At 46.8% G+C, this 20380-nt stretch overlaps 1 protein-coding gene across 6 annotated transcripts in view; it reads left to right on the forward strand.

The window, feature by feature from the left end:
• Positions 1–486: 486 nt before the first annotated feature.
• Positions 487–20380, forward strand: part of THOC5 (THO complex 5) — a 30862-nt gene continuing 10968 nt past the window's right edge. The window contains exons 1-14 of one of the 6 annotated variants that reach the window (XM_027566371.1): positions 487–635; positions 1295–1407; positions 2261–2392; positions 6668–6811; positions 7730–7846; positions 7981–8078; positions 11129–11275; positions 12675–12789; positions 14567–14699; positions 15416–15448; positions 16968–17045; positions 17714–17754; positions 17958–18057; positions 19500–19608. In XM_027566371.1, coding sequence (XP_027422172.1) covers positions 2297–2392; positions 6668–6811; positions 7730–7846; positions 7981–8078; positions 11129–11275; positions 12675–12789; positions 14567–14699; positions 15416–15448; positions 16968–17045; positions 17714–17754; positions 17958–18057; positions 19500–19608 — 1211 coding nt within the window. In that variant the 5' untranslated portion in view covers positions 487–635; positions 1295–1407; positions 2261–2296. Of the gene's footprint in view, positions 636–1294; positions 1408–2260; positions 2393–6667; positions 6812–7729; positions 7847–7980; positions 8079–11128; positions 11276–12674; positions 12790–14566; positions 14814–15415; positions 15449–16967; positions 17046–17713; positions 17755–17957; positions 18058–19499; positions 19609–20380 lie in introns of all 6 variants that reach the window. The other 5 variants (XM_027566366.1, XM_027566367.1, XM_027566368.1 and 2 more) reach the window with 5 other exon arrangements.

The raw sequence follows: 20380 nt of genomic DNA on the forward strand, positions 1-20380 counted from the left end.
GGGTTGCCATTCCTTTCTCCAACGCGTGAAAGTGAAGTCGCTCAGTCGTGTCCGACTCTTAGCGACCCCATGAACTGCAGCCTACCAGGCTCCTCCATCCATGGGATTTTCCAGGCAAGAGTACTGGAGTGGGGTGCCATTGCCTTCTCCGAAGAATCCAAGTTAGGGAAGCAAATTCACAAATGTTCAGATCATGGCACTACTACATTCTTGTGTTATCTTGGGCACACGACAAATTCATTTGACAGATACTTGGCAGAGCGCCTACTAGTTGCTGGGCATTGTTTTAGGCGCTGGGGACAGGATGAACGAGCCCTTATTTGAATTTAAAAAGTTCAAAGTGCAGGTCTGCCCTTAGAGCCTCGGTTTCCTGGTTTCAGTGGATAACGTGAGGCGGATAGCCGGCTGGGACCCGCCCAGACAACCCAGTTGCCGCCACCACGTCGTCCCCTTACAGCCCAGCAGCCGCCTGCACCGCCCGCCGGCGGTGTAGGGATCCTTCGCGCTCCGCTTCCGGCCTCCGCAGAAGACTTCCGGTCGGCCGCTCCTTCCTTCTGCTTCTCTATGGTGCTCAAGCCACAGAGTCCCGACGCCGGAAGTCGCACGCTCTCCGGGACGCGTCCGGGCGCCGTGTGGTGAGGAGGGGGCCGGGGCGGGGTGGGGCCAGGCGCGCTGGAACTGGGGAGTGGGCCGCGCGAGGACGTGCCCGGGCTCGGGTCTAACCCTGGTTCTCCGCCGTCATTCCCAGGGAACCCGGGCCGCTCGGCGCCGCGGTCTCAGTTTCCTCCTGTAGAGAATGTTGGCCGCAGCATCGTCAGGCCCCACAGTGCAGCCTCTAGAAAACGACCCCGAAGGTGGTGGTGGTAGCAGCTCACTTGTATTGTGCGCGTGCCTGTGCCAAGCACTCTTGACTGTGCTGTCAAAGTCAGGATTTCCCACACTTAACGCCGTTCAGGCCCCTTCTCTGTGGAAAATTAACTTATTTTTAACTGAGTCATTTTTAAAATTTAAATTTACTTTGAAAGAAAAATTTTAATCTCTATCACAAATAGAACACTTCTTTCACTGTCCTATGCAGGATGTAATGATAAAAAAAGATTAATCTATTGAACATGAAAAAGTTAGTGACTGTGACTAGATTTCAGGTATCTAAGGATCTGAGATAGAGTCCTTTCTTTAATAAAGGGACATTGGCATTTGTAGATGTTAAAGGCCAACCAAAGAAATGAGACGTTTTCTGTGAGGCAGCTAGAAGTTTCTAAAGAGAACTGACAGGAATTAACTTTCTCCATAGGTATTCAACATTATTAACCACTCGGGTACCATCTGAAGCCCAGCTCCCAGATCATCTTCACTCCCTTCCCCAGTGCAACGCCTCCTGCTTTAATGTCCACTACCACCCTGGAGGTAGGGACTGCTGTTCTCATTTGATCTATGAGGAAACAGATGCAGAGAAAAAGGAAGTGACTTGTCCCAGAACTCACAGTCATGAGATAGAGGAGTTGAGACTCAACTTGGGGCTTCTGTGACCGGACTCTCGGGAGACTTGGCTCCCTCATTAAGTGTTGGTGACAGATTTACTGGGATTGGGGGGATAGGGCTTCCCACCTCAGGGGTCTCTGGTGACAGTCGATAGAGGTAGCAGAGTGAGGATGCTTTGTGCTAGAGCCCCATGAAATGTCCGTTCCGTTCTTTTAAATTTTCGAGCCAACCAGGGAGTTGAGGGCATCACCAGATGACACGGTAGCAAGACAACAAGACACAATAATGTAGTTACCCAGAGCACTGCTGTGGCGTGGGGTGGATCCAAGCTTTAGCATACTAGCTGTGTGATCTTGGGCAAGTCATTCACCTTCCTGACCCTCAGTGTTCTCACCTGTAAGTGAGATGCTTGTTCGTGTCTGAGAGAATGGCACTTGTTCGTCTCTCAGAGAAGCCTTGTTTTAAGAACCACATGAGAACATACCCTTAAAGTGCTTAGCTGAAGGTCCAGAGCACAATGATCAGTCAGTAGTACTGGGAAGAGGCTTATGTGCCTGGCTGAGGAGTTTGGTCAGTGGGGTGGCAATGAGGAAGACGAGTTCATTTTGAACAGACTGAGGGATGATTCCCCCTTTTACAGAGCTTTAGAGGGTTGATGACTTTTCTTGATTTACTGAGAGTATAAGCGGCCAGAACTGCTAGACAGACTTCAGTATTCTGACTCCAGGAAAATCTCCAATTACAACTCCAGAAAAGCTTGAAAGCTTTCTCTTAACAGGTCTCTGCTATTCCCTCCTGACTTCACCAAACAACCATGTCATCAGAGTCAAGCAAAAAACGAAAGCCCAAAGTGATCCGAAGTGATGGAGCTCCAGCCGAAGGGAAGCGTACTCGTTCTGACACTGAGCAGGTGAGATCAGCTGGGGCTGCTGTACTGCTGAGAAATTTGCAACTTGGGGCCAAGCACCTGGCTGTGGGTTTGCAGCAGCTGAGGGTCATAGGCACAACCTCCCAGGTAGCCTCTGCTTGACCATGTGCCTGGAATTCTGTTGGCTCTTCAAGACTTAAGTATCCATGTCAGATTTGGCTGCAGTATCCCAACAATCAACAAGCCTATATAAGACATGATTAGTGGTTGGACAGAGAATGAATATTCTAGTATAGTGTGCGTCTCCAGCTTTCCTAATGGTCAGATGAAGACAGTCCATCCACAGCATGCCCCTAAGGCTTGGGAGATGTGCAGTCCTAGTCTGTTCCTGAGATGGTACCAGAACCATGTCCCCAAAGAACCTCTTTTATGGCCTGAGTGCTCTTGTGGTCAGCAAGGTTCTTCTTTTGCTGTTTCTCTATCCTTGAATCTGTCAAGCTGATTTGTGACTTAACTAATTTTTTCTTTTCCATTATGATTTATTACAGGATGTTAAATATAGTTTCCTGTGCTATACAGTAGCACCTTGTTGTTTCATCATTCTGTGTATAATAGTTTGTATCTGCTAATCCCAATCCATCTTTCGCCGTGGCAACACAAATGTGTTCTCTGTGTTTGTGAATTGTAAGTTCTTTTGTCTCATATTTTAGATTCCATACATAAGTGATATCATATGGTACTTGTCATTTTCTGACCTACTTCATTGGGCATAACAATCTCTAGGTCCATTCTGGTTGCTGCTGATCTACATTCTTTCTTAAGCTAGGTACTGTTCCATTGTGTGTAAGTATATGTATGTGTGTATATGTATGCATGCATGCTCGCTTAGTCATGGCCAACTCTTTGCAACCATAGACTATATCCCGCCAGGCTCCTCTGTCCATGGGATTCTCCAGGCAAAAATACTGGAGTGGGTAGCCATTCCCTCTCCAAGGGATCTTCCCAGGTCTCCTGAATTACAGGGAGATTCTTTACTGTCTGAGCCACCAGGGAAGCCAGTGTATATGTGTATGTATGTATATATGTGTGTGTATGTGTATACAAACACACCCCACATCTTCTTTATCCGTTCATCTGTTGAGGGACTCTTAGGTTGCCTCCATGTCTTGACTATTGTAAATAGTGCTGCTGTGAACATTAGTTCACAAAACTAGTTAGGAGTTTTGTCCCAATACATGCCCAGAAGTAGGGTTGCTGGATCATATGACAACCCTGTTTTTAGTTTTTTGAGGAACCTCCATCCTGTTTTCCATAGTGGCTGCACTAGATTACGTCCCATCAACAGTGTAGGAGGAGTCCCTTTTCTCCACACTCTGGCATCTCTTATGTGTAGGCCTTTGAAGGATGTCTGTTACGACCCTTGTGAGGTATGCCTCATTGTAGTTTTCATATGCGTTTTTCTGATAATTAGCAGTGTTGAGCATCTTTTCACGTGCCTATTGACCATCTGTGTGTCTTCTTTGGAGAAATATCTGTGCAAGTCTTCTGCCCAGTATTTGATTGGGTCTTTTGTTGTTGTTACTGAGTTGTATGAACTAATATATATTTTGGAAACTAAGCCTTTGTTGATTGCAATGTTTGCAAATATTTTCTCCCAGTCCATAGGTTGTGTGACTTAACTATATTGATTGATTGTGGGGTTTTTTTTAAACTAGAGTAAAACATACCAGCTTCAGTTTAAATAGAAGATGATGCTTTCTTCAGATTTAGGAAATTAAAATTAAGAACTTTTAGAGACACCAAGGGAATATTTCATGCAAAGATGGGCTCAATAAAGGACAGAAATGCTATGGACCTAATAAAAGCGGAAGATATTAAGAAGAGGTGGCAAGAATACACAGAAGAACTGTACAAAAAGTATCTTCACAACCAAGATAATCACGATGATGTAGTCACTTACCTAGAGCCAGACATCCTGGAATGTGAAGTCAAGTGGGCCTTAGAAAGCATCACTATGAACAAAGCTAGTGGAGGTGATGGAATTCCAGTTGAGCTATTTCAAATCCTGGAAGATGATGCTGTGAAAGTGCTGCACTCAGTATGCCAGCAAATATGGAAAACTCAGCAGTGGCCACAGGACTAGAAAAGGTCAGTTTTCATTCCACTCCCAAAGAAAGGCAGTGCCAAAGAATGCTCAAACTACCGCACAATTGCACTCATCTCACATGCTAGTAAAGTAATGCTCAAAATTCTCCAAGCCAGGCTTCAGCAACATGTGAACCGTGAACTTCCTGATGTTCCAGCTGGTTTTAGAAAAGGCAGAGGAACAAAGGCAGAGATCAAATTGCCAACATCTGCTGGATCACGGAAAAAGCAAGAGAGTTCCAGAAAAACATCTATTTCTGCTTTATTGACTATTCCAAAGCCTTTGACTGTGTGGATCACAGTAAACTGTGGAAAATTCTGAAAGAGATAGGAATACCAGACCAGCTGACCTGCCTCTTGAGAAATCTGTATGCAGGTCAGGAAGCAACAGTTTGAACTGGACACGGAACAACAGACTGGTTCCGAATAGGAAAAGGAGTACGTCCAGGCTGTATATTATCACCCTGCTTATTTAACTTATATGCAGAGTACATCATGAGAAACGCTGGACTGGAAGAAACACAAGCTGGAATCAAGATTGATTTTGATATTCCAGGAGAAATATCAATAACCTCAGATATGCAGATGACACCACCCTTATGGCAGAAAGTGAAGAGGAACTCAAAAGCCCCTTGATGAAAGTGAAAGAGGAGAGTGAAAAAGTTGGCTTAAAGCTCAACATTCAGAAAACGAAGATCATGGCATCCGGTCCCATCACTTCATGGGAAATAGATGGGGAAACAGTGGAAACAGTGTCAGACTTTATTTTTGGGGGCTCCAAAATCACTGCAGATGGTGACTGCAGCCATGAAATTAAAAGATGCTTACTCCTTGGAAGGAAAGTTATGACCAACCTAGATAGCATATTCAAAAGCAGAGACATTACTTCGCCAACAAAGGTCCATCTAGTCAAGGCTGTGGTTTTTCCAGTGGTCATGTATGGATGTAAGAGTTGGACTGTGAAGAAAGCTGAGCACCAAAGAATTGATGCTTTTGAACTGTGGTGTTGGAAAAGACTCTTGAGAGTCCCTTGGACTGCAAGGAGATCCAACCAGTCCATCCTAAAGGAGATCAGTCCTGGGTGTTCTTTGGAAGGACTGATGCTAAAGCTGAAACTCCAGTACTTTGGCCACCTCATGTGAAGAGTTGACTCATTGGAAAAGACTCTGATGCTGGGAGGGATTGGGGGCAGGAGGAGAGGGGGACGACAGAGGATGAGATAGCTGGATGGCATCACCGACTCGATGGACATGAGTTTGGGTGAACTCCGGGAGTTGGTGATGGACAGGGAGGCCTGGCGTGCTGCAATTCATGGGGTTGCAAAGAGTCGGACACTACTGAGCGACTGAACTGAACTGAACTGAAGAACTTTATCCTTTGAGAGGCATTGATTCCGATTCACTCTTTTTTTTTTTAATAATTAAATTGAAGTATAATTGACACTTAACATATCAATTTCAAGTGTACAACATGATATTAGTATATTTTGTGAAAATGATCACCAAAATGTCTAGTTAATATCCATCGTGTTACATAGTTACAGATTTTTTTTTCTTGTGATGAGAACTTTTAAGATCTATTCTCAGCAACTTTGAAACACACAGATGCAATATTTTTAACTGTTAACTGACTCTCTCTGAAAGAGATGTGTTTGTTTATTCCAAAGGCTAGGAGACCAATTAGGATATTTTAGTTTCTGCTAAAGCTTGTCTCAACCATCTAAACACCCATCAGAAGGAATTGGTTAAATGAATTCTGGTTCATCTGTGTGTAACCATTTTACTGGAGATCTGTATTTATTGTGATGAGAAATTATACTAAATAGCATGAACAGTATGATCCCATTTTATTTTATTTTGATGCATTTATCCACAGTATTAACAATGAGTTATTTCAGGCTGGGAGGTGAGATTATAGGCAATTATTCACTTTCGTTTTGATGCTCTTCATTCTGAATCTCTGAATCTCTTCTGAATCTCTCAACACCAAGCATGCATTACTGTACAATCAGAAAGAGGAAAAGAAGAAAGAAAAGCATTTGATTTGAGGACCAGATTCTTTAGAGACCTGATTTGGGGGGCTTCATAATCACTGATCTCAGCTAAGTGTCCCTTGTTCCACCGGAGCGACTTTTACTCCCCACACCACGAGGCCTGATCCTTGCCTCCACAGGAAGGTAAATACTACAGTGAGGAGGCTGAGGTGGACCTACGGGACCCTGGCAGAGACTATGAGCTGTACAAGTACACGTGCCAGGAGCTGCAGAGGCTCATGGCTGAGATTCAGGACCTGAAGAGCAGGGGCGGCAAGGATGCGGTAAGGAGCGGGCGTGGGCGCACGTGGGTCTGCGTGGATGGATCTGTTTTGCACCTGTCACAGCCCTTCCTGATTTTGGTCTTGTGTCCTGCCATCATCAGGGGATTAGACCCTGAGGGCTCTAGAGATCTGCCTATTAGTTTATTGTAACATCACCGCACAATCACCAACAACAGTCATGAAAGTATAGGATTAATCATTTTTTTTCCATAACTGTAATTTGATAATTCATTGAAACAATATTTATTAAGTGCTGGGCATTTTGCTAGGTGTGGAGAAAATGAATAATACCATCAGTCACCCTTGCACATATAAGACCAGATGTACACAAGTAAGTCATAGAGACCAGAAACTGTTAATATTAAATTAAAAAACAAACAAACAGGTTTCAGGGCAGAGTAACAAAACAGTGTGACTGAAAACTCGATGGGTAAGAAGTTCAAAACAATCCATATTTTTTCAGGAATCTCACTTATTTGTGCTTATCCTGGCCAATATTGTTAAGATTATTACAGCTTATCTGTTTGACTGTAGTCAAATTTTACAGCTATAGTTCTACCATTTTTGTTCAAATTAATTCTGTAGCGTTTATAGAGGTCAAGTTACATGGCGTGCAGTGGCGCTATTTGGATTTCTGTGTATGTTACGTAGAGACAGCTTTGGTTTGTGCGTTGGCTGCGTTTGTTCCATCTTTGATTCCTGTTACTTTGGTCCAAGCAGAAATTTTTTTTTTGGCCTGGAAACTGTAAGCATTTCCCTTATACAGTCATTCTTCCATCTCCCCCTGACACTTCTCATGGTTCTGAGCTCCTTCCAGTGTCTGTTCTTAACCCTAGATGAGGTTGGGTCAGCAGTGAGGGGCTGAAGGAAGCTGAGCCAGCTCCATTTGTCAAGGTCTTTATCAGTTTTCTCGGCCAGCAGGCAGTTGAGATAGAAGATCGGAGGATCCAGAGCTGTGTGCATTTCATGACTCTAAAGAAGCTTAATCGATTAGCCCACATCAGGTTGAAGAAAGGAAGAGATCAGACCCATGAGGTAGGAGCTGAGAGATTTACCCTCTCACCCCCTCCCTAATCCCCTTTCCCTTTTTCTGAGTTTGCAGCCTGCTGTGCTTTGCCCTGCCCCACCCCACCTTGTCCCACTCCGCTCTGACCTTGTCCTCCTTGCAGGCCAAGCAGAAAGTGGACGCCTATCACCTGCAGCTCCAGAACCTGCTGTATGAGGTGATGCACCTGCAGAAGGAGATCACCAAGTGTCTGGAGTTTAAGTGAGTTTTGGAGCACAGGGCTTGGCACGGTGATCTGCTGGTAACTGCCTTTTCCTTCGTAGCTCAGTGTGCCCAGTTTTTTTAAAAAGGAGTCAGATGCACTTGGAGACTGCAGGATCTGGGGAAAGGATGAATAAATCACTTCTGAATGGGAAAATCGGAAGCAGCAGTTCCAGGCTGCACAAAGAACCTCAGAAGCCTGTCTGACCCTTTGGAGTTTTTAGCTCTGCTGCTGCTGCTGCTAAGTCGCTTGAGTCGTGTCCGACTCTGTGCGACCCCATAGACGGCAGCCCACCAGGCTCCCCCGTCCCTGGGATTCTCCAGGCAAGAACACTGGAGTGGGTTGCCATTTCCTTCTCCAATGCATGAAGGTGAAAAGTGAAAGTGAAGTCGCTCAGTCATGTCCGACTCTTCACGACCCCATGGACTGCAGCCTACCAGGCTCCTCCGTCCATGGGATTTTCCAGGCAAGAGTACTGGAGTGGGGCGCTCTGACCGTGGTGAAAAGCAGTTGTCTCTCCCAAGCAGGGAGAGTCTTCGCATTATCAGTTTGATTCCTGAGCACCTGTATGTGAGCAGCTCACTTCCAGTTACATCTTTTTAACCTTTTGGCCCAGCTTTTCCCTCTGAAGTTCCAGCAATTCATTTTTGCAAATGGATTTCATTCTTTGGAACCTGAACCCCTTGTTGCCTAGCTCCCTCTAGGTGAACAAACCACAGTTTGTCAGTGTCCTTAAACTGTGATGCCTCTTGGCAAGTCCAAGGTGAAAGATCAGAAAGAGGAAGGAACAGACAGAATAAGAGAGGGTAGCATGTTCTTGCTTGGTCAGACCTATTTGTGTAAACTGAAAGAAGTCAGGTTTTATTTGTAATAAACTTGAGATGAGGGAGACCACGATAGACGTTGTTGTTGTTCAGTCGCTAAGTTGTATCTGATTATCTCCAAACCTTTGGACTACAGCACACCAGGCTTCCCTGTTTGCTCAAACTCATGTCCATTGAGTCATTGATGTCATCCAGCCATCTCACGTGAGACCTTGGGTCTGGTGTGTGCTGATTTTTGAGAGGCGTCTTTCTCTGCTTCACAAATTTATCACATAATTATACTGAAATACAGAAGTAAAATCCACATCAGGTAACTGAGTTAACAGTGTTGAAAAGTTGACAGTTTCCTGGTTTTGACTATCATGCTTAGATATTAAGCTAACCTGGGAGAAGGGTACATGGAGGAAATAAACTCTTTAGTTTAAGATTCACAAGAAGTTTTAAAAATATTGCTATTTTTGTAAAGTTTAAAAAAAAAAAGAAAAAAAAATAAGAGGTATAAAAACACCAAGGGTATGATGCTCCACCTGTTACTCTTGTTCAGATGAAGGCCAACAAACGCAGAATGCAGCCGAATGCAATCTTGTGGCGAAGCAGTGGCCATGTGGAAGGACCAGGGACCCTGGACAGCCTGGGTTCAGCTCCCAGCTCTGCCCCTCCTTAGTTCTGTTAGTTCTGTTAGTTCTCCTTAGGCCTTGGGCAAGCTGCTTACTGATGGTAGCCTCCGTTTCATTTGGAAAATGGAAGTAATGATCCCTGTCTCAGTTATTGTAAGAATTAAGTGAGATAAGAATGGTATTTCCAGTAGTCGTGCATGGATATGAGAGTTGGACTATAAAGAAACCTGAGCGCCGAAGAATTGATGCCTTTGAACTGTAGTGTTGGAGAAAAGTCTTGAGAGTCCCTTGAACTGCAAGGAGATCAAACCAGTACATCTTAAAGGACATCAGTCTTGAATATTCATTGGAAGGATGCTGAAGCTGAAATTTCAATACTTTGGCCACCTGATGCGAAGAACTGACTCCTTGGGAAAGATACTGATGCTGGGAAAGATTGAAGGCAGGAAGAGAAGGGGATGACAGAGGATAAGATAGTTGGGTGGCATCACCGACTCAATGGACATGAATTTGAACAAGCTCCGGGAGTTGGTGATGGACAGGGAAGCCTGGCGTGCTGCAGTCCATGGGGTCACAAAGAGTCGGACACGACTGAGCAGTTGAACTGAACTGAAGGATGGTATACAGTGGGTACGTAATACATGGCAGCTCCTGTTGTCACTGCTGTACAACCTGAGCACTACTGTGTTCATGTAGCAAAAGGGATTGGGTTTCTTTTATACACATGTGCCACTATACATGTAATGGTTAAAGCCTCTAGATCTTTTCACATCAGTCCTACCATGTTGAATCTTCCTCATGTTAAGCTTAGATAGTTAATAATTTAAACTTAAATGTAGACCCTTATGTTTATTCCTGCTAAATTGCATTTCTTGGTTTGAACCTGACATTCTAGGCCTAGACCATAATGGGTTGTTTTTTTTTTTTTTTTTTAATTCATTTTCCTTATGACCGTGAATACATTGTTTGATAAGCAATTTTCTTTTTATTTATATAATTATGATTGTGCTGGGTCTTTGTTGCTGCACAGGCTTTTCTCTAGTTGCAGCAAGTGGGGGCTACTCTGTAATTGCAGTAGGGGGGCTTCTCATTGTGGTGGCTTCTGTTGTTGCTGAGCATGGGTTTTGGGGTGCCCAGACTCAGTAATTCTAGCTCCCTGGCTCTAGAGAGCTTGGGCTTAGTTACCCCATAGCCTGTGGGATCTTCCCAAATCAGGGATTGCGCCCATGTCTCCTACATTGCCAGATGGATTCTTTACCACTGAGCCACCAGGGAAGCCCAACTATGATGTTTTTATTTGATTCTTTAATCTCTTAGCTCTCGTGCAGAGCTTGGAGAGGTCTGTACGTTTCATAAGCCTGCTTTCTAGGTCTTTAGTTAAATCATGGGTATAAAGCTTGGGCACCATGGGTAAGGATCCTGTGGCATGTCACCAACTACCTCTCTTCACACTGAAATACCAACTAATGAGCATTTGCTGAGAAGCCTGGATTCCAGGCTCCTGAGTGGCTGTAGACCAGGCCAGAGTACACATACCTGGGGAACTGGGGGCCCGCTTGAGCCAGTGTTTCTGAGAACAGCAGCTTGACGTTGAGTTTTTGACTATAGGTCAAAGCACGAAGAAATCGATCTGGTCAGCTTAGAGGAGTTCTATAAGGAGGCTCCTCCAGATATCAGCAAGGCAGAAGTCACCATGGGAGACCCTCACCAGCAAACCCTTGCACGTCTGGACTGGGAGCTGGAGCAGCGGAAAAGGTAGCGTTTCCTCCTTCCTGACCTGTTCACCTGTACAGACACGAACCTGTATTCACCAGGGCCAGTGCTTTGTCCTGTCCCAGGGTCAATAGCAAAGCACAGTGGGACCAGCAGAATGGCCTCTAAGACCAAATCGCGTTTTTTCATTAAGTCACACTTAGCATTTGACACTTGACCGGCTGAACTGTAAGTGGGGTTGGAATTGCTTAAGGTGGTTACAAGAAAGTTCAGGTAACCTTTCCCTGAAAATTTTAATGCCTAAGACTTAAATACCTTTTGTACTATAAATTCAATTTTTTTTGCCTTTTCCCCCACCCATAAGCATATTCATATGGTATTGCAAAGCTTTGCAAACGTTATTTCAGAAGGCTATACAGCATTCCATTGTAAATTGTCACATAATTGTTTCTATAGTGGATTGGACTTTTAAGTTGTTTGCATTTTTTTGCTATTGTAAATAATGCATTGAGGCACCCCTTTACATATAAAACTTTTTGTACTGATAAAGAGCTTTTCTTAATTAAGTGTGAATAGAATGTCTATACTTTGTAATTTAATCAAGATTTTTGTTAGGATATGGTATGTATATACATTTTTCACCCTAGACGTTTTATGGTTGTATCCCTTCCACCATGGTGACTTTTTCCTCTTTGCATGTGTACAGGAATTCTGGGGCTTTTGCGTGGCACATTTGCTTTGTTTTCTGTCAGAAAAGGTGGTGTTTTTAATCCCTTGCATTTTTCTGTTGTTGAGTGTATTTTGTGCCTTTGGTCTACATTATAAATTTATTAAATACAGAGTCTAGATCTTAGGGAATTGGTTTCAGCTTTTTAGCACATGGGACTGGCCTGTCACACCCCTGTCCAATATGTAGCCTGCCCTTGGCTAAGTCACGAGAGTTCCATTCCTGTGGCTCTGGCCTGGAATCCATCCCCACTCAGGCCAGTCTGTGGACCTCATTCAGGTTCTGTAGCTGCTGGGTCCGTATGTTTGTGAAAGTTTTGGATCTAGCCTCTGAGGCAAAAAATGGAGCAGGAGGTGACATGGGAGTATTCCCTAGTGGTTATGAGCATGGCCTCTGGAGCAGACAGGCCTGGATTCAGAGCCCAACTCTGTGCTTGCTCTTAGCTGGACGACCTTGGACAAGTTACCCACCTGCCTGAGCCTCGGTTTCCTTCTTCAGGGATAAGAAAAGTCCCCATCTTCCAGCGATTTTATAAAGGATTAAATGCCATAATGTTTATAAAGGTTCTCCATAGTGCCTGGCATGTAGTAAATGCTAGGTAAACATTAGCAGTTCATCATGACTGCGGTCGTTAGGTAGAGTCTGGCGGTGAACAGGTGTGTTGGGGTGTCCCTGGGGAGCATCCCTAGACAGTGCTCTGTCCTCCCTCAACAGGCTGGCGGAGAAGTACCGAGAGTGCCTGTCCAACAAGGAGAAGATCCTCAAGGAGATTGAGGTGAAGAAGGAGTACCTGAGCAGCCTCCAGCCTCGTCTCAACAGCATCATGCAGGTGAGAGTCTCCCCACAGGCCGCCACCTCCTTGGCTTGTACTTGGCTTTCACCACCCAGTGACCTCAGGCCACCGGCAGCCGCATCGCCCTGTGGGTTTTGTCGGTCTGTGAGCCTAGAGCGCAGTGCGAGGATGGTCCCGTCTGCAGGTGCACAGCTGGCGTAGTAAGGCTGTGTCCTTTGTGGAGGAAATGCAGGCAGGATGGGCTCAGGAACGCATATACACATCTACCTGGGTGTTTTCACCAGCGCCTCTTCCGGGTAAAACACTGTCACAGACTGTAAGCAGAGTTTACCCTCGCGTGACCTCCACCAGCCTGCAGTCCGCGAGGACCCACGCTTGGGGATGCTCGGTCCCCTGACTGCACCTCAGGGGCCAGCTGCTTAGTAGAGCTCTCACTCTGAAACGAACTTTGCTAGTACTGAAAGCCATCAGGTACCTCGGAGGGGAAAGTCCCCACTTTTTACCTGTAAAATGCAATGTCTTTCTTTATGGGTGACCTTATTTTTGTTTGTGAAGTCAGATTTGATTTAAATCTTTATAGTTTTATAAAGCAGGGTATATGGCTAACATGGAGGACTTTGTAAAAGGACCCTAGAGAAATTAAAAATTCAGTTTTGTAGGATTTGGCAAGATCTGTGTTTCCTCTCTTTAACCCTAGGTGTAGAATTAACAGATACTCATATAGGACAGAAGTCAGAAACTTAAGTTTTGGTTGTACTTAAATTTTTCCTGTTAACTGGAAGCACTCCAAATGCTCCTAAGTAAGGTGTAGGGTAAATAAATTCTTGTATGGTTCAGTCTTAACAGTTGTGATGGAAGTGTGGAACAGCCTATTACTGACTATAAAATTATGAAACAAATGCAAGTTGGAGAACATGTAGTATAATCTCTTTTACACGCGCCTTCATTTACAGAGTATTGAATGCATGCGTATGTGTGTTAAGTCATCTGTGTGCTTAGAAAAGTATGTTTTCACACCAGACCATTAATGGTTACCTTTGGTGGCTGGGAACTGGGAACTTTTGCCTTATAAACTTGAATACAACCTTTTAAAAAAGAAATACTTGTATTACTTTAAAAAAATAATTTTACATAAAACCATACAGCTTGTAAATGTACATGCGGGTCAGTGAATTTTCACTGTGTGCACATTTTTGAACATATCTGTGTAATCAACACTCAGAATTGAGAAGAACATTACCAGTTTTCCAGAAGTTACTTTATTCCTCTCACAGTCTGGGGAGACAGTGACTGCCACTGTGTACACGTGGTTTATATCTCCATTCATTTAGACCTTTCATTTCTCAGGTGTTTGTGTAGAAGTTTACACACTTGATGCTTAGGTACTTGATATTTTCCTGAAGCTAGTGGAATTGGTATCTTTTTTTTTTTTTTCCTTTAAAAAACAATTGGAATGTAATTGTTTTATAATACTGTGTCAGTTTCTGCCGTACAACGTGAATCAGCTATACGTATACGTATACCCCTCCCTCACGAGTCTCCCTCCCACCCACCCCCATCCCGCGCCTCTCGGTCGTCACGGAGCGCTGAGCGGACATCCCCCCATCCCGCGCCTCTCGGTCGTCACGGAGCGCTGAGCGGACATCCCCCCATCCCGCGCCTCTCGGTCGTCACGGAGCGCTGAGCGGGGCTCCTTTGGTATCTTTGTGTAAAGTGCATTTTCGTGCTGTTTGCTGTTGCTGTCACCTTGATAAGGTTCCTGTGTGAACTGCGTACCAAAGAGAAACAAAATCCCTTCTTCCGTTGCTTGCAGGCCTCCCTCCCGGTGCAGGAGTACCTGTTCATGCCCTTCGACCAGGCTCACAAGCAGTACGAGACAGCCAGACACCTGCCGCCTCCCCTCTATGTGCTCTTTGTCCAGGCCACTGCGTACGGGCAGGCCTGTGGTGAGTGTGAGGCGGGCAGGGAAGAGGGGCTGTGGGAGCAGCGGCCGAGGCCAGGGGGCACTGGAAGCACCGCCTGCCGAGGAAAGCTCCCGGGCCCTGCCCAGAAGCCCTCAGGTGACAGACGCTGCCTCCCCTCTGCACTGCCCAGCATGGCTGCTTTGACCAGCTGGCCTAAGGCTGGACTAACCTGATGGGCACTCCAGGATGGATGGCTTTGAATCTCTGATGAGCCCGGCTGGTCGGCTGTTGGGTTCAGTGCCCAGGCGGCCTCTCCACGCTCCCAAGTGCTTTCCCCATCAAGGCACGCTTGGCAGGTGGATCGGTGCCTTCTGCTCGCTTGAGGGAGAAGCTCAGTGAACACAGGTCCCAGCCAGCTCTCCCAGGCTTTCACCGCCATGCCCTGGGACAGGCCGCATGTCATCACAGTGAATTACCAGGGGAAAGGAGGTGTCCTTATTAAGCTTGAAGGCAGCCCGTGACTCCAGTAGGATTTGGGGACGTTTCTGGAGATCCTACCTCTTGCCTTCCTGCAGCTTTCCCCCGGCACCTAAACTTTTCTCCCCTCCCCCACCCCACCACCTCAGACCCACGCTGCATCGGTGCATGCCTGTCCTCCCAGCCGCGGCATCCACACATTACTGTCTCTCTTCTTGTGTCTTCCCGGTCCCTTTGATCCTCTCCCTCCCCTCTGTTCTCCCTCCTGTTTTCATCATCAGCTCATAGGAAATCTTCCCAGCCCCCTAGACAGGGTGAGTAATTTTCTTTTCTTTTGTGTTTGAAATCCAGCCTGTTTTCATTCCCATTTTACTGTGGAATTCCAGGAGTAAACCAGTCAAAAGAACAGTCTGGCATTTGCCTGTGTTTGGTGGGGGAAGCCAGTTTCTTTGGGACGAGCTATGATGGTTCGTGCAGGGTTGTCAGTGATAAGCAGTGGTCAGCCACCTGGGAATACGTCAGTGGCCTGCCCCTTGGGGGAAGTCTGTCATCCTTCTTTACACTCTTGGGCAAACTCTTTTCGGCCCCCACGACTATGTGCATCTCTGTACACCCCTTTGAATGGAGCAAGAAGGGCTATAGCCTCTCTGACCTCCCAGTACCAGACGCACAGAGTTCCACAAAGGCAGATCCAAGCATCACTTGGTGAGGTGTCAGGCCTGGTGCAGGGATCAGGCTGCTTAGCTCTGTGGTAGAGGGAAGAAAATCCCATGGATGGAGGAGCCTGGAAGGCTGCAGTCCATGGGGTTGCTGAGGGTCGGACCCGACTGAGCGACTTCACTTTCACTTTTCACTCTCATGCATTGGAGAAGGAAATGGCAACCCACTCCAGTGTTCTTGCCTGGAGAACCCCAGGGATAGGGGAGCCTGGTGAGCTGCCGTCGATGGGGTCGCACAGAGTCGGACACAACTGAAGCGACTTAGCAGCAGCAGCAGCAGCAGAAGGACCAAGCTCAGGTTGAATAGACTTGGTCTTAAATCCTAGTTTGTCTACTTGGCTGTTGTATCTAACATCCCTGAGCCTTAATTTTCTCAGCAGTAAATGGCTAGAGTAATAGTATTTCTCCTGTAGGGTTGTTGTGAGGATTCAAAGTGAATTTTTTTAAGTAATTTTAAAATTAAAGTTACAGGTATTAGCTCATTCAGTCCTCACCAGCCAGCCGGGCAGCTCCCATCTGTCAAATCCCCGTTTCACAGGCGCCAAAACTGAGGCTCTGAGCAGTGACATAACTTCCCAGGTTGTGAGTTTGGGAGTTGGTTGGGTAGAGACTGAGGCCTGAGAGTAGACTGCAGGTTCCATCTTCCTCCCCACTGTCCTTCTTCCAATTAAATGTGACAGGCAGGTGCTGGGTGTTTGGTGTAGCACAGAAGAGAGAATAAGAACTGAGGGGAGAGCCGTCGTTCCTAAGATGTGGACAGTCACAGGGTCCAGATGAGAGCTTTTATGATAGTTGGCAGAATTGTGCCATATGGCTCTGGGCCATTGGTTTGGATTTCTTTGCCTTGGTGTAAACCTGAAAAGAGAATTCACACCTAGTCTCGGTTGATGCTTGGCCAGGAATCTGCACTCTGAGTCCTTGTTTTCAGTAAATGATGGAAAAAAGACTTGGGTTTCCTGCCTTGCCGCTCTGCATCTGGAGAAGGGCGTTTGGCCTCCCAGCCCCGGTCAGTAAGGAGCGGTGGCAGGTGCGGGCAGTGCGGCCCCAGGGCGGGCCTGCTTGTGTGGTGAGCTTCCCTCAGCAGCTGTCACAGGCGGCTCTTTCTTGCTCCCAGATAAGATGTTGTCTGTGGCGATTGAAGGCAGCGTGGATGAGGCCAAGGCTCTGTTCAAGCCTCCTGAGGACTCCCAGGGTAAGTGGTGCTCAGGGTCCTCCCCCACGTCCTCCTCTGCTGGTTCCGGGGGCGCCAGGTCCCCCCCCTCAGGGCCGTCTCTGGTCTTGTGGAAATGAGCCGTACTGGTTCTGAGGGGCAGGGAGCTTGGCTTCAGCGTCTCAGTGCTCAGGGTAAACAGGGAAAAGCCCTTCCTTTGGATTCAGTCCTGCTTCTCACTAGCTCACGGTGCTGGGGAGACTCTTCAACGTTTGGAGCCTCAGTTCACTCACCTGTCAAAGCAAGATAGTGATAGCTCGTGTATCTGGGATTGTGATGTGGGTTAAAGGGGGTCGGGCATGTAGATCGCTCAGCGTCACCCTCAGCACATGGCATGTAATCGTCAGATGTATGAGCTGCTGCTGTTGTTTATGTCACTGTTATTGCTTCCATCACCAGCGGAGGACCTTAGGATGTCCCTAGGACGGCATTAAAAAGCACTGAAAGAACTCAGGAGTGATGGGATTGTAGGTCATTATCCTTTTCCTTGCATCGCTGTACTGTACTGAGTGAGAAACAGCGATTTATTATTTATTCTAAGGAAATTCATTGACAAAAGCCTAAGCCGTTTTACACGCCCTCAGGAGGTGCTCTGGGGAGAATTGGGGGAGTCCCCTCATCCCCCAGCTGCCTTCTCTCTCTCACTGCAGACGATGAGAGTGACTCGGACGCCGAGGAGGAGCAGACCACGGTGAGAGCGTGGGGCCCGCTAGCTGCCAGGTGCCATCCTTCCTGGAAGCAGGAGAGAGAGATGTGAAAGAGAGGGCGGCCGGGATCCTGGCAGCCTGAGAGCTGAAGCACAGGTCCCAGTGCTGAAGCCCTGGGTGGCAGGGAGAGGGAAGTGGGGATTCCTGTGACGTGTGTGTAACCTGCTCAACTCCCTCCTTTGTCCAGAAACGCCGGCGACCCACACTGGGAGTTCAGCTGGACGACAAGCGCAAGGAGATGCTGAAGAGGCACCCGCTGTCTGTGCTGCTGGACCTGAAGTGCAAAGGTCTGTCTCTCCATGGTCTGGGGCATCTCCTAACACCAAGGAGTGCGGCCAGCTGCAGCCACGCGGGGTCTGGCAAGCCAGTGCCCCCTTGGCTACAGGAAGATTCTGGTTTCATATTTCTGTTTTCCTTTATTGTTCTTCATGGAGTTTGACTTTATTTTCCCTTCCTGAATCATAACCCTAAAAACATAGCAAAACCATTAGACACATCAGGGACACTTGATGGAGCTACCATCTTTCTGAATTTGACAGGTCAGATACACAGAGCAAGTTGCCAAGAGTGTGCAGCTTTTGACATACTCTTGACATACAACATAATCAACTTGCTTAATTTAATACATACAAGTAGAACTTTGTATTCTGCAGAGAATGTGGGTTTTGAAACTGGCTTCATATGGATACTGGAGCACATGATAAAGCATCCCAGCGTGATAAGAGTTAATGGTTAGACATAAGCTTCCTTCTCACCCCAGCCTCCCAGACCCTGGGCCTAGGTCTGAGTTCCAAGGAGGGCCATTGTGATGGTTTTCTGTGTATTTTCAAGAAATAGTCTATGCAATAGTCAGTTCTTGACATCAGATGGCCAAAGTGTTGGAGCTTCAGCTTTAGCATCAGTCCTTCCAATGAATATTCAGGGTTGATTTCCTTTAGGATGTCTGGTTTGATCTCCTTGCTGTCCAAGGGACTCTCAAGAGTCTTCTCCAGCACCACAATTTGAAAGCATCAGTTCTTCAGTGCTCAGCCATCTTTATGGTCCAGCTCTCACATCTGTACATGATTAGTTAACCGGAGTGCAGTTTTCAAAATCAGAGTTAGTTTCATTGGTACTATACCGTTAACTATAGAACTTACTCAGATGCCCCTGGTTTTTCCCCTAATGCCCTTTTCCTGTTCCCAGATTCAATCCAGGATCTCACGTGCATTTAGTCATTGTGCCCCTTAATCTCCTCAAGTCTTTGCTTGTTTTTTGTGACCTTGACACTTTGGAAGATGAGGTTTATGTATCATGTAGAAACACTCTCAGTTTGGTCTTGTCTGATGTTTTCTGATTAGACTGAGGTTGTGGGTTTTGGAGAAAGCTCACCACAGATTGGGTGTTCACCGTCCTGTATTACGAGGGATCCGTGGAATCACTGCGTCTTGGTACTAGTGATGTTAACTCAGATTACTTGCTGACCTGGTGATCACTTGATCACTTTTTTCCCTTGTTGTTTTAGTTGGAAGCAGTCTCTATGTCCAATCCACTCTCAAGGGAGGAAAATGAAGCTCCACCTCTTGGAGGGAGGAGTAGTAAAGAATTTGTAGAGACTTTTTTAAACTCAATATTAAGTTGCCGTTGTTTTTGTGTGAAAGATCTTAAATGTCGTTGATTTTCTCTGATTCTGTTGACTCCCTTCTAATGTCAGCTCATAAAGGATGTCTCTTTTCCTCCTCCCCTCCAGATGACAGTGTGCTGCACCTGACTTTCTACTACCTCATGAACCTCAACATCATGACGGTGAAAGCCAGAGTGACCACCGCCACGGAGCTGATCACCCCCATCAGTGCAGGGTATCGCTGCAGGGCTGCGGTGTGGGCGGGGCTGTGATGGGCGCCTGCCTGCTGGGCTGTTCCCGGATCCTCTCTCACCTGACTCGGAGGGGCTTCACGGCCGCACTGGCTTCTGCTGTCGCGTCCACAAGCCCAGAAGTCCTGGCGCACTAAGGGTATATTTAGAAAGCACTCACTGACTGGAATCCGTGCAGCCTTCTTACTACACAGCCGATGACAGAAACGACTGCAGCCTGTTGTAAACTGAGTGGGTGGGCTCCAGCTTTTACACCAGTGGAAAGAGTGTGAACGTGAGACTTGGCAGACTTTACCAGGTTGGCAGATTTAGGCCTCTCTTTCTCTTGTCTTTTTCTGTCCCAAGAGCCTGGGATTTTACTCTGCAGCTCAGCTCAATCCCAGGTTGTCCTTACCTGGCAGGGGCAGTGGGAAGAAGACTGGTGGGTGGGTTTTGAGGAGGGTGAGCAGAGGCACATAGAGGCAGCCACAGGGGCAGCATCCCCAGAAAGGCCCTGACCATGGCCGCTGGTCGTGGGAGGAAGGGAGGAGGACCAAGAGGGCCTGGGGGTGAAGGAGGCTCGCCTCCCAGCCCTGCCCCCGCTGAGTCCTCACGTCAGGTGTAGACAGACTGGGAGGCGCAGGGCTGGTGCCTGGTGGGGCAGGGCTCTTTGCGGGGCTCCCCGAGGGTGGCTGCCGTCCACCCTGCGCTGAGCGTCTGTGCCCGCTCCTGGCTGCATCCTTGTCCCTGTGCTTGAGAGGTGCTGGGTCATCCCGA

The sequence above is a fragment of the Bos indicus x Bos taurus genome, chromosome 17 (genome assembly GCF_003369695.1).
Source record: "Bos indicus x Bos taurus breed Angus x Brahman F1 hybrid chromosome 17, Bos_hybrid_MaternalHap_v2.0, whole genome shotgun sequence".
In the NCBI taxonomy this organism is placed as follows: domain Eukaryota; kingdom Metazoa; phylum Chordata; class Mammalia; order Artiodactyla; family Bovidae; genus Bos; species Bos indicus x Bos taurus.